Consider the following 12,939-nt stretch of genomic DNA (forward strand, 5'->3'; position numbering starts at 1 on the left):
TAGCATGCAAATAAGGTTCCATAGGTTTTTTAATTTTCGCATCAAACAATCCATGTCTTAACTCAGGAAATAGTTTAAAAAACTCACAGTTGTTTTTCATTATGCCTAACTAGTGAAAAATAAAAACAAGAAACAAAAAGATGCAATTGCAGGATCTAAAGGAAATAGCTTCGAGCACTCACACACCGGCAACAAGACTAGGAGATAGCTTAGTAGTCGGAGGATGTGACTACCTTTTACCTTACCTCCCCGGCAACGGCGCCAGAAAATAGTTTGATGTCTACGCACGCTTCTATTCCTGTAGACAGTGTTGGGCCTCCAAGAGCAGAGGTTTGTAGAACAGCAGCAAGTTTCCCTTAAGTGAATCACCCAAGGTTTATCGAACTCAGGGAGGAAGAGGTCAAAGATATCCCTCTCAAGCAACCTTGCAATCACGATACAAGAAGTCTCTTATGTCCCCAACACACCTAATACACTTGTCAGATGTATAGGTGCACTAGTTCGGCGAAGAGATAGTGAAATACAAGTAGTATGGATGAATATGAGTGGTAGTAACAATCTGAATAAAATATGGCAGCGAGTAAACATGCAACAGAACAGTAAATAAACGGTGATTCGATGCTTAGAAACAAGACCTAGGGATCATACTTTCACTAGTGGACACTCTCAACATTGATCACATAACTGAATAAACAAATACTACTTTCTCTACACTCTCTTGTTGGATGACAAACACCATTCATTGTGTAGGGCTACAAGAGCACCTCAATGCCGGAGTTAACAAGCTCCACAACATTCGATGTTCATATTTAAATAACCTTAGAGTGCATGATAGACCAACGCAATTATACCGAGTACTAACATAGCATGCACACTGTCAACATCAACTATGAAAGGGGGAATAGATCACATCAATACTATCATAGTAATAGTTAACTTCATAATCTACAAGAGATCACAATCATAACCTACACCAAGTACTACATGATGCACATACTGTCAACATTACATCATGGAGGAGGAATAGAGTACGTTAATAACATCACTAGAGTAGCACATAGATGATATTCAACTAGATCACAAAGCTCATGATCACATAAAGATCACATGGGAGAGAGAGATGAACCACATAGCTACGGTACAGCCCTTAGCCTCAGGGGAGAACTACTCCCTCCTCATCATAGGAGACAGCGATGGCGATGAAGATGGCGGTGGTGTCGATGGAGATGACTCCGGGGGCAATTCCCGTCCCGGCAGGGTGCCGGAACAGAGACTTCTGTCCCCCGAATTGGAGTTTCGCGATGGCGGCGGCTCTGGAAGGTTTTCTGGTGTTTCGTCAATCGGTGTCGAAGATTTAGGTCACGAGGCTTCTTATAGGCGAAGAGGCGGAGTCGGAGGGGGTCTGGGGCAGCCAGACAACAGGGGGCGCCCCCCCCTTGGGCCACGCCGCCACCTTGTGTGGTGGCCCTGGGCCTCTCCTCTGGCCCCTCTCCGGTGTTCTGGAAGCTTCGTGGAATTATAAGATATTGGGCGTTGATTTCGTCCAATTCCGAGAATATTTCCTGTGTAGGATTTCTGAAACCAAAAACAGCAGAAAACAGGAACTGGCACTTCGGCATCTCGTTAATAGGTTAGTGCCGAAAAATGCGTAAATATGACATAAAGTGTGTATAAAACATGTGAGTATCATCATAAAAGTAGCATGGAACATAAGGAAATATAGATACGTTTGAGACGTATCAGTGCGCCTGCTTGAGGGTCAAGACAAACTTTCCTGGGCTTTGGAGCCCTCTGGAAGGTTCTCGGTCCCTATGTTGGCAATTGTGTCAGGGACACCTAGGAAACACTTCGCTGAGATTTCGAAGATTGCGGTGCCCATGAAGATCAGGATATTCTTGTGGCAGTTGGTTCGAAAAAGACTTCCATCCAACGATAACGTCCATCGCCGCCACGGACCGTCAAACGGCAGATGTGCGATGTGCGATGAGTTTGAGGATACCTCGCACATCTTCTTTCGATGCCCACTAGCTAAGTTTATGTGGAGTGCGGTTAAGGAACTGCTCGCCTGTCCTTGGAATCCTTCCTATTTCGCAGACGTTTATATGTGGCTTGGTGATTCGGCCGGGCAACCCAAGTGCATTCTCGCAATCTGCTGCACTGCCTTGTGTTGGGCATTGTGGAACATTAGGAACAAGTTTACAATCGAAGGGGTGTTTCCATCCCAACCTGCTGATGGTTTATATAAAATGTTGATGTACCTACATGTGTGGAAGCTAGTGGCTAGAAGACAATAATCGGGATGCGCTGGAGGTGGCAATGGGCAGGATCCGATCCCTCCATGCTAGCATCAGGGATCGGCCGGAGTGACCGCGTTCCTGACCTGGATGTATCCTAGTTGTAGTACCTGATGCATTGTGTCCCTCTGTCCGTCGTTGTATTTCGCTCGGTATTGGCGTTGGGGCATCTCACCTCTGCGTTTTATGCTGATACTATCCTGTTATGTGTGCGTGGATCGGAGATCCATGGTGGTGTTGTGTGAACTTTGTCGTAATTGTACTTTGCCGGTGCATGGCTTTATTAAGTTAAAGTCGGGCTCGTCTTAAACCTATCGTCTATAGAACCCGATGTTCTATCCTTCAACAGGTACAAAAGTTTGGGCAGATGTTCAACAATTATTTATCTGAACCGTCTCTAGGCAGGTTGAAGCTTGCAAAAACAGTAATCTCTCAGTTTTGTGTTTACTTCATGTTCTAGGTTTGGTTAAAGTTAAACTTTATTTATTTTGAGTTCTAGGTTTAGTCAAAGAAAATTTATCAAACTTTATCAAGAATGTACTAGAAAAAAAACAACAACTATAATAACGAAGACATATAATATGAAAATATTGTTTATGATGATAGATCTTACTACCTCCGGACGGAAAAATTGACGCATGCACCTGCTATACGCACGAACGGGCAGACCTCCCTCCACGTCGATTAAATCCGACCGGAGGGAGTACAAAAAATGTTAACATTTCCTTCAAATATTTGATTAAACTTCATAAATTCTATCTTTAACTATGATCTAAATAAGCAGGGACGCAACGCATGAAGCAGTTGCACACAACACCAACGAACCCGGCGCGCCTGCACACCGTGGCCGGACCCGGCTCCCGCTCGCCGTGCCGCCGATCTCCCCTAATCAGGCGCCGCATGAGGACAAATCGGACTCGCCCCTCCTTCTCCTCCCCCTCCTCCTCGTGGCGGCGCTAGGGCTCGGCCGGCATGGGCGGGAGGTGGTACAGGGGCATGTCCACGGACAACTTGAAGGGGCTGGCGCTGGCGCTCTCCTCCAGCCTCTTCATCGGCGCCAGCTTCATCATCAAGAAGAAGGGCCTCAAGAAGGCCGCCGCCTCCTCATCCGGCGTCAGGGCCGGTAATAGATTTCTCCTTCTCATCTTGGACGAACAAATTTTCTTCGAGAACTCATCTTGAAGTCGGCAGACCACCTATTTGGCCCGAACTTACTGAAGAACCTAAGGCCTAGAGAATGGCCTGACACAGCGCCTTGCACTGACGAACATTATTTGCTATGCTACATTCCTTTCATCCAGTTGGAATCACTTGCCATAGTCCACAAACTGGATTTCCATTCATGGCAGCGACTAATGCGCACAGATTTGGCGAATGCATCGCCTCGTACGCGCTAACCGCATGCCTCTCTCGCTTATGTTCAGAAATGGATTTAGTCATCGTTCGGTTACAGTGGATATGTTATCGGCGTGCTCCCCCTGAGATTTCGATGTTTACAACATCATGGATCCCTCTGATGTTAATGTCATTATACATTGCACCTCACTGTGAGCCATGTGTTAAATGCTCGATCAGAATTGGATTTCTGAACATTCCTGCTGTATGTTATTTTTAATCTGTGTGGTGTGATGCTCTGAACAAACTTGTTGCTTATATTCAGAAACAGAATGACTTATTGTTTGCTTCCACTGAATGTTTAGTGGAGGTCTCAAAGTTTACACCACTATGTGTCCTTCCAATGTTAATACTATTAGATGTTGCACCTCATTACAAGACATGTGCCAAACTCTCCGAACTGAATTTGCATTCTTCCTGCTACACAGAGAGACCCAATTCCAGTGCTGCACTATTTATCTTGTATGTTATCTGTGTGGTGTGAAGCGCTGACCAAACTTGTTGGTTTACCCAAACCGTTATATCCCATGTACCCGGTGACCATCTATACCACCGTTACATCCCAAGCTCACATGAACATTTGTATTCCAAGTGTTGTGCTTCATGTGTATACTAATGCTCCATGCTATCGCAGGGGTTGGCGGTTATTCTTATTTATACGAGCCTCTTTGGTGGGTTGGCATGATAACAAGTGAGCACTGTTCTCTAAGCTCTGTTTTATTTCTGTATCGGTACCTCATTTTGTACTCTGTATGTTTCTAAATTATCTTGCAGTGGTTGTTGGGGAAATCGCGAATTTTGTAGCTTATGCTTTCGCGCCAGCTATTTTGGTTACTCCTCTTGGTGCTCTTAGCATAATCATCAGGCAAGGCTTTTGTTCTGCAATATCCTGTGTTTCTGTTTCCTCTTATGAGATCCTTACTGATTTCATCATTAATTTGGAGTTTTATTGTACTGCAGCGCTGTACTTGCACATCTAATGCTGCGGGAGAAGCTGCACATATTTGGCATTCTCGGATGTGTCCTATGTGTTGTGGGGTCCATCACCATTGTCCTTCATGCCCCGCCAGAGCGTCAAATCGACTCGGTTACAGAAGTTTGGGGTCTGGCTACTGAACCGGGTACTGCCTATTACATTGTTCACATTCGGCCAATTTCTGAGTGTTACTTGAAGCTGTAATTACGCCTGTGCTTTATCAACCTCACGATGATTAACAACCAGTGCTGACTAGCTGATTGTTGTTTTTCAGCCTTCATGTGTTACGTAGCCGTAGTACTTTCTTTAGTTGCTGTACTTGTGTGCAAGTTTGTTCCACTTTATGGACAAACCCATGTCATGGTGTATATTGGTGTTTGCTCTCTCGTAGGTTCCATCTCGGTATGTTCTCACTAGGTTTGCATCCTTGTATTTAATGTTTTTTAGCTGTATATTTTGCAGACTTGTTTGCTGAACTGTGCAGGTCATGAGTGTAAAAGCTCTTGGGATAGCTTTGAAGCTGACATTTTTGGGGACGAACCAACTCATATATCCACAGACGTGGGCTTTTACTATGGTTGTAATCGCATGCATCATTACTCAAATGAATTACTTGAATAAGGTATTCTTGATATCTTCTCTCTGAACCAGCCTTCTGTGACCTAGCATACTGATATAATACGAGGGTGATTGGAGTTTGGAAACTATTCGATAGAAACAAAAGAGAAATGGCATACAGTTTCTATTAGTTCCACCCCCTCTAATCCATCAGTGTTATTAGAGCCTCAAAGGTTTAGAATTTACAATATATAGATTCATGCCCCTTGGTAGGAAGTCTTGTGTGTTACTAGAGATATCATTTGCTGAAATACAAGTTCATGAACGGTGCATCGTGTAAGCGGAAGGAATGTTCTAGATGCTGCTTTATAATTCTTAGCTCAACAAACCGTATCAGTATTATTTTCCTAACAAGGCATTTGTAATTTATTTTTCAAAAATATGACAGTTTCCCCCCTGAATGCAGGCCCTTGACACGTTCAATACATCAGTTGTTTCCCCCATATATTATACAATGTTCACATCTTTAACCATCTTGGCTAGTGTCATTATGTTCAAGGTATGATGATTCGACCGCTTAAGCTAGTGTTTTGTCTCTATCCATCTTTCACTTATTATCTGCTACGGAGTTCTAGCCATACTCTCCAACCACAAACGCTTGCCTTCTACTCTGAACATCTCAATTTTTGCTTTGAACGTCATTTCACTCTGTACCTATCTACACACAGGACTGGGACAGGCAAAACCCGACGCAAATCGTGACAGAGATGTGCGGCTTTGTCACAATCCTCTCGGGGACATTTCTGCTTCACAAAACAAAGGACATGGCTGATGGTGCTACGATTTCTTTTTTAGCATACTGTCATTTTCATGTTCATTTGTTGGTCGAGTGCTCTGAAACCACATTGTCTGCTGTGTATGGCTGCAGGGCTTTCGAATTCACCTTCATTCCGCCTTCCAACGTCTACATCAACGCGGCCCTCCAAGCAAACCGATGAATATAGCGAAGGAATTCCTCTTAGATCGTCGGAGTCATTCCGGTCATCACACTAATACCCTTTTGCTGATCTTCACCGAGTTAGGGCGCAGGAGCAAGCTTGCACTCCAAACTGGTTCATATGCGTTGTAGTCTAGCCGCTTCCTATGCTCTAGTCCGAAGGCATCTTATAGATGGTTAACATAGCACTAGAAAGGAAAAAAATGTTGTTGGTTCTGTAGTTTTGTATGATGGATGATCAAAGCAGTGTTCTGAAAAATGAACATATTGTACTCCGTTGTTTAAATGGTTTTCATACCAGAGCCGACGTCCTTAACAAGCAATTGTGCCCAAACATCTTGCAAAGCCTGAAGCTAGCTATGATTTTAGCTTCTCTGAAGAGAAGGTTTTAGAACTTCGAGCATGTAAGCGTAGCTGCGTATCATGAGCAGTCATGCCACTCTCTCTTGCAACCTCCAACTTCCTTGTGGCGACCTTATTTCTATAACCTCATGATAAAATGAAAATAGAAATAACAAGAAAATCCTTCCAATTTGACCTCCCAAACAACAATTATTTTTGGCTACTTTACAGTACTACCTCCGTTCCATAATATAAACCGTTTTGGGTTTATATTGTGGAGGGGGAGTAGTATGAATTGAATGTACGGTTGAGATTGACCGAAATAGATTAGACCCAGCAAGTCCATCAAGCGGTAATTCTTGGATACTTTTTTTGGGCAGCCCCTATAGGCTGACTTGGTCGGCGGGGGCATGCCCGCACACCCCAAGCTGGGTTTTGAGCTGGTGTAGCATTTTTTTTGTTTGCCTTTTTTGGTTTTCGTTTCCTTTTTCTTTTCTGATGTTTTTTTCTGTTTTTGTATATTTTAAATATAAACTTTTTTATTTTTCATAAGCTAAACACAACACTTTGGCCCAAGCCTCGGCGACTAGCCGTATTCCTCTCATCAGAAATTAGCCAGAGGTTAGGAGGGGCAACAAACATGGCTATATTAATTTGAGAATAAGTAGTCCCCGTGGCTATCTTGACGTGTTTGAATCTCTTTTGGGATATTTAATTTTTCTATCTTATTGTTTGAACTATGTCATTTAAAACATGTTGTTTGAACACTGTGTATGAACCATTGTTGTTTGAACTTGTGTCAAATGGAGTTTGTTTGAGAAAAGGTATGAAAAGGTAGTCTTTCCTTGCACACTATCTCCATATTCTCTAGAAAATTATGGAGGATATGTAAACCAGTTTTAGAGGCTTAATTTTTAGCGAGTCGAGCCCAACTATACTCGCGGCCCGGCCTACTTCCGGCCCAACCCCCAATCTCCATCTCCATCTCCATCTCCGGCTCATCCACTTGTCTCCCCGCCACCGGCACCGCTCGCTCGCCGGCTCTCGAAACCCCGCCGGCGACTGCCGCCCAGCCTTCGGGCTTCCCTCATGGCATCGGCAGCATCCACGGCGACGTTCGCCGGCCACCTTTATCCACTCCCCAGCACCACCCGCCTCGCCCCATCCGCGTGCCACCCTCGCCCCCGCCCACTTCGCGCCGCCGCCGCCGCCACCCTCCGCGAGGTCTGCGTCGGCCGCGTCCCGGACCACGTCATCCAGAGGTAACAGACCGAAACCCCATCGCCGCAGCTCCATTGGTCTCGGTTTCTCACTGAAGAGAAGTTCCTGGCATTTTGCAGGGCCGAGGATGTCGGGTACCTGGTGCCCACCGAGGTCCAGGAGCAATCCCTGCCACTGCTACTTTCCGGCCAGGACTGCATCCTCCACGCTCAGGTGGTCACCGCCTCTGTCAGTTCCTTCAGACATTTCAGATTGTACAATGGCGATGTGATCTCAGTGTACATTTGTGGGGGTTGGATGTAGACAGGTTCTGGGAAGACGCTGGCCTACCTGCTGTCGATCTTCTCGGTGGTAGACGTGGGGCGGTCCTCGGTGCAGGCGCTGGTTATCGTCCCGACCCGAGAGCTCGGCATTCAGGTGAGGTGATAGCTGTTGTTTTGCTCTGAAATGTTGTTGATGGCTGGTTTAAGTGCCTGGTGGTGAGAGTCTGACTCGCTCGCATGTGACTGTTAATACACTACTGCAACTGCAAGGTCACCAAGGTTGCTAGACTTCTCGCCGCGAAGACTTGCAACGTCATGGCTTTGCTTGATGGTGGGATGCTGAAGAGGCAAAAGAGCTGGGTAAAAGTAAGTGACCATCTTTTGGTGGATTTTGTGCCTGTGCCATATGCAATACTTAACTGCACAAACGTTCTGGTACACAAAAAAGATGGCATTGTTAGATGTAGATCTCGTATTGGTGCAGTGTAAGGTCCCTTTATGTTTGTATGATCATATTGCACAGGAAGTTATGACATAGCAAGGTAAGTTGGCTTGGAAGATGTACCCATCCATCCATGTATAATTTCGTCGTACTAGGCACTGATAGACTGTTGTTATGAATGTATTTCTCTCATCTTTTGTGCTGTCTCCCTGCTAACAACATCGGCCTGTTGCCAGGCAGAGCCCCCTGTAATAATTGTGGCTACCGTTGCAAGCTTGTGTCAAATGGTTGAGAAGCGTGCTTTCAGTCTTGGATCCATCAAAATATTAATTATCGACGAGGTGACCCGCTCTATTCTTCGGCCACAGAGCAAAATCGCGTATCAGTTGTCTACATATCTTCTAAGACGCCATGCTTATTCGTTCGGAGAGAGATTAGCTAATGCAAAACCTTGTTGGTTTGTCAGGTTGATTTTATCTTTGGATCGTCAAAGCAAGTGAACCCCCTTCGCAAAATATTGAATTCTTACACATCAGCTTCCAGTCGTCAAACCATATTTGCTAGCGCATCGATACCTCAGCACAATCGCTTTGTGCACGACTGTGTACAACATAAATGGACCAAGGTAGATCTAAACATCCATTCACCTGTCATGTGCTGTTGGGATTGTTTGTCTGCACGCGATGAATATGCATTCTCATTTCTGTCTGAATGGCTGTGCATTTTGAACTTCAGGTACAAGTGCTAATTTCACATTTGTGCGTCTCTTCTTTGTGCAGAGCGATGTGGTTCATGTTCATGTCAACCCTGTACAGCCCATGCCTTCGCACCTAACTCACACATATGTGGTGAGCATATATTTTCAATGGTTCACTTTCATCTTAAAGTTCCTCACTTATTTCCTGCAAAGATACATTTCAATTTGCTCATCCATCTCCTCCCACGACCGCAAACACTTACTCACATGCATGGCAGACCTTCTCTTATTCTAAATAATCCCGTGGACATTTCCCTCTGATCATGAAGTGCACAAGCACAAGTTGCACCATCAATCTCCTTGTTCCTGAAAGTTCTTTTTTGACCGCTCTGATTCTTAATCCTTATGACAACACAATCAATGTACAGATCTGCAGTAAGAAGGAACGGTTGCATGTTTTGCTATCCTTGCTGGAGAGGGATGCACCAAAGTCGGTGATTATATTTGTCGCTCAACAGGTAATAATATAAATTCATTCATTTTATGACTTGCCATGCCATGTTGATTATAAAATTGCTGTAGTACCATGGGATATTGTTTCACCTGCTTCCTGAGGTGCTAATTTATGAGCTATCATAAGAGATCTGTCATGTTTTCTGTTTCTGCTAATGTAGGGGCGTGATGCTATGGTCAATGCCCAGTTCAAGATCTGAATTAGTTTCATTTGAGAAACTTGCATTCATGTATAAGTAACAATTCTGGTTAGTTTAGTAGTTGATCATGTGATTGCTGTGTTGCCAATTTCCTGACTGAAATGATCGTAATAGTCTGAGATCAGTATTCGGTTTGATAACCGTCGTAACCATTTTCTTCAGTCCGAGAAATCCAAAAGGGCTGGAAATTCTCCTTCATCCACCCTTGTTGTTGAGTTTCTGAGAACCGAGTACAAAGGTGCCCTAGAGGTGCTTCTACTAGAAGAAGATATGAACTTCAACGCCAGGGCTACATCATTCACTGTAAGTTCACGCAAGTTCACCCGTTAAAATCTTTGTCCGAATGTATATTTATTATGTTGATCGAAAGAGCCATGGACGTAATGTCCGTCTGCAGGAGGTCAAGGAAAAAGGTTTCCTGCTGGTTTCTACAGACATAGCGAGCAGAGGGTTTGATCTTCTGCAGACCAGCCACATATACAACTTCGACCTCCCTAAGACGGCAACGGACTACCTTCATCGTGCCGGAAGGACCGGGAGAGAACCGTTCTCCAAGTCGGAGTGCACCGTGACGACTCTCATAACGGAGGATGAGCGCTTCGTGCTGCAGAGGTTCCAGAACGAGCTCAAGTTCCACCCTCGACAGCTGCCCTTGGAATCCATGTTCACTTTTAGCCTGTGAGGCTCATCTGGAGACCTGATGTAAATAGTTTTCCCTCCCAGTTTTTATGTTGACTGGATCGGGGGTTCTCTGTGTATGTACGTACTATTTAGAGTTCCAGATCTACCTTGCATTACACGATCTAGGTACTGTACCTTCACAGCTTGACAGCATATCCACACATGACAACTTCCGCTGTTAATTTCAGTCATCCACAAAGTTACATTACTGACAGAAATGAGGAACTCGCCATTCCATATATATATATATATATATATGTTGACTTTGATCGGTTGTGCTGGAAGAAAGAACTGGGAGAGAACCATTCTCCAAGTCAGAATGCAGTCTCAAGAGTCTCATTACGGAGGAGCACTCAATTCGCATTACAACGTTTTAACATTATGAACATGTCACATTCTGCTCTTAGAGTCAGTCACCAATCAGATTATGTCATCGGCACAAAAAATGTGAGATCATCAATGACAACAACTTTGAAGCCCAACAGAAGATAGCAATGAGAGGTGAAATGATTCAATAACCGGAATCCATGACTATTTGATTTGGGTGGGAGGCGCCTGGTCTAAGTATGGTTATAGGGCTGGACCCCTGGCAAGTAACTACTGTTGTGGAGGCACCTTAGGCTTCAGCAAACTGGAATCGCATGCCACAATCTTCAACTTGCCAATATCCTGTGAAATGTCCCCATTCCTGAACGTCACGTCTCTCAGGTTGAAAGTCCACACGCTGTCGCAGTACCTGTAGGTGCGCAGATTGCCCTGCCAAGACAAGAGGAAGACCATCATGTAAATGCAGTCAAGTGTGGATGGAAACATGATCACAGATTTCAATGTATGATATTATCAAATATCAGCAAGAAGCATTCGGTATACCTGGCTGCTAGGTAAATGTGGTAAATACAAAACAGCTACCTCAAATGCAATAAGGAAATGAGCCTGAGATGCTACTCCTTGTAGAAGGTGATATTCTGAATCTTGATTGAAATAATATGGATAACTGTTTGAGCGAAGTTATTCCCATGTACAAGTAATGATTTCAGTAATAAACAACGTCATCAAGATGCATACCAGGAATAAAAAGATGAGTGTTGTTTCTTCCTGGTTTTGACTTTGGATACAGAAAAGGACCTATTCAACTTCAGTCAGTAACAGGTACTCCGTATGTCTTTCCACATGATATAAGTAACAGTGGAACACATAAGTATGTTGTTCTAAGTTAGCAAATTTTTCAAAGAGTAGATGTAAATGATTGCACGGAACTATCATTTACATCATACTTATGTGTTCCACTGTTTCATTTTTGTGTGTCTTATCCGCAGAAGGTTTAACCAACTGCCTAATTTGGCTGTTAAGCAAGTACAGAAAATTCTTCTACAAGACCAGTGTCCTGTGGTGATTTGAAGAGAACGACATTAATTACTTCATAAGCACACAAGTAGTGCCTAGAAATTTGCATCCCTACATGCAGCTACCTACAGTGCTCAGGCTTGAGATGCTAGCCCTGGAAGAGGGCGATATTCTGAATTTTCAGTGAAATATTTTAGAGAGAACTATTTGAGTAAAGCTTTTGCCATGCAGAAGTATTGCTTTCATTCAGTAATAAATAGCATCACCTACATACATGCCCACTCATGCAAAAAATGTGTGTTGTTTAAGGAATTATTTCCAGCTTTCAATACAGAAGAGGAGCTATTCTAGGAAGTGGACGGCAAACGCACATACTTGCATGCAACCAGGTTACAAACAGCTAGTTTATCCATGATACTAAGCAATAAAAATGTGTTCTTATGATCTTATCTCACAACAGTGTTTCTGCAAGTATTCAGAAGGTTTAACCAACTGCTGAATCTGCAATAAGGTATTACCATAAGTTCACTTATTTTTGCAGAAATCTGCTTCTCAAGTAATAATGGCAAATAATTTGTTCCATAAGTCCACAGTCATGGGTTGTCATAGCATCAATTGAAGGTACAATCAGTAGCAGTGCAGGAACTTAATTGGCATCAGAACCACTACACTGACAGGTAACTGAAAACATGTACCCAGTCGAATCTCTACGGTTAAGATGAGAAATTGTGCAACAGAAAACTAGGGAGATGAGCTGAAACATTCTGCAATAGGGAAATGAGCTTAAGATGCTACTCCTTGTAGAAGGTGATATTCTGAATCTTGACCGAAATACTAGGGAAAACTGTTTGAAGCATGCAAAAAAATAAATGTTGTTTCCGGAATTATTTCCTGTTTTGAATACAGCAAAAGGAGCTATTCAACGTTAGTAAGTAACAAGAAATCTGTCATTGCACATGATATCAGTACAGTGGAAAACATAAGCCTGTTGTTCTCCAAAAGTTCGCAATATTTTC

The 12,939-nt window shown here is 43.7% G+C and overlaps 2 protein-coding genes across 2 annotated transcripts; both read left to right on the forward strand.

Annotated features, from left to right (window-relative positions):
- The first annotated feature begins 3,266 nt into the window (after positions 1-3,266).
- Positions 3,267-6,276, forward strand: LOC124662253 (probable magnesium transporter NIPA4). Its single transcript, XM_047200111.1, has 9 exons — positions 3,267-3,417; positions 4,324-4,380; positions 4,464-4,554; positions 4,650-4,810; positions 4,940-5,067; positions 5,150-5,287; positions 5,690-5,782; positions 5,952-6,057; positions 6,152-6,276. The coding sequence occupies exons 1-9, from the start codon at positions 3,267-3,269 to the stop codon at positions 6,274-6,276; spliced, it is 1,050 nt and encodes a 349-aa protein (XP_047056067.1).
- Positions 6,277-7,614: 1,338 nt separating this feature from the next.
- Positions 7,615-10,787, forward strand: LOC124660367 (DEAD-box ATP-dependent RNA helicase 58, chloroplastic-like). The gene is made up of 10 exons (XM_047198176.1): positions 7,615-7,824; positions 7,903-7,996; positions 8,087-8,200; positions 8,317-8,412; positions 8,725-8,829; positions 8,955-9,113; positions 9,268-9,336; positions 9,614-9,703; positions 10,061-10,201; positions 10,296-10,787. The coding sequence occupies exons 1-10, from the start codon at positions 7,652-7,654 to the stop codon at positions 10,578-10,580; spliced, it is 1,326 nt and encodes a 441-aa protein (XP_047054132.1). The 5' UTR covers positions 7,615-7,651; the 3' UTR covers positions 10,581-10,787.
- Positions 10,788-12,939: the final 2,152 nt, after the last annotated feature.

Source organism: Lolium rigidum, chromosome 6, assembly GCF_022539505.1.
Source record: "Lolium rigidum isolate FL_2022 chromosome 6, APGP_CSIRO_Lrig_0.1, whole genome shotgun sequence".
In the NCBI taxonomy this organism is placed as follows: domain Eukaryota; kingdom Viridiplantae; phylum Streptophyta; class Magnoliopsida; order Poales; family Poaceae; genus Lolium; species Lolium rigidum.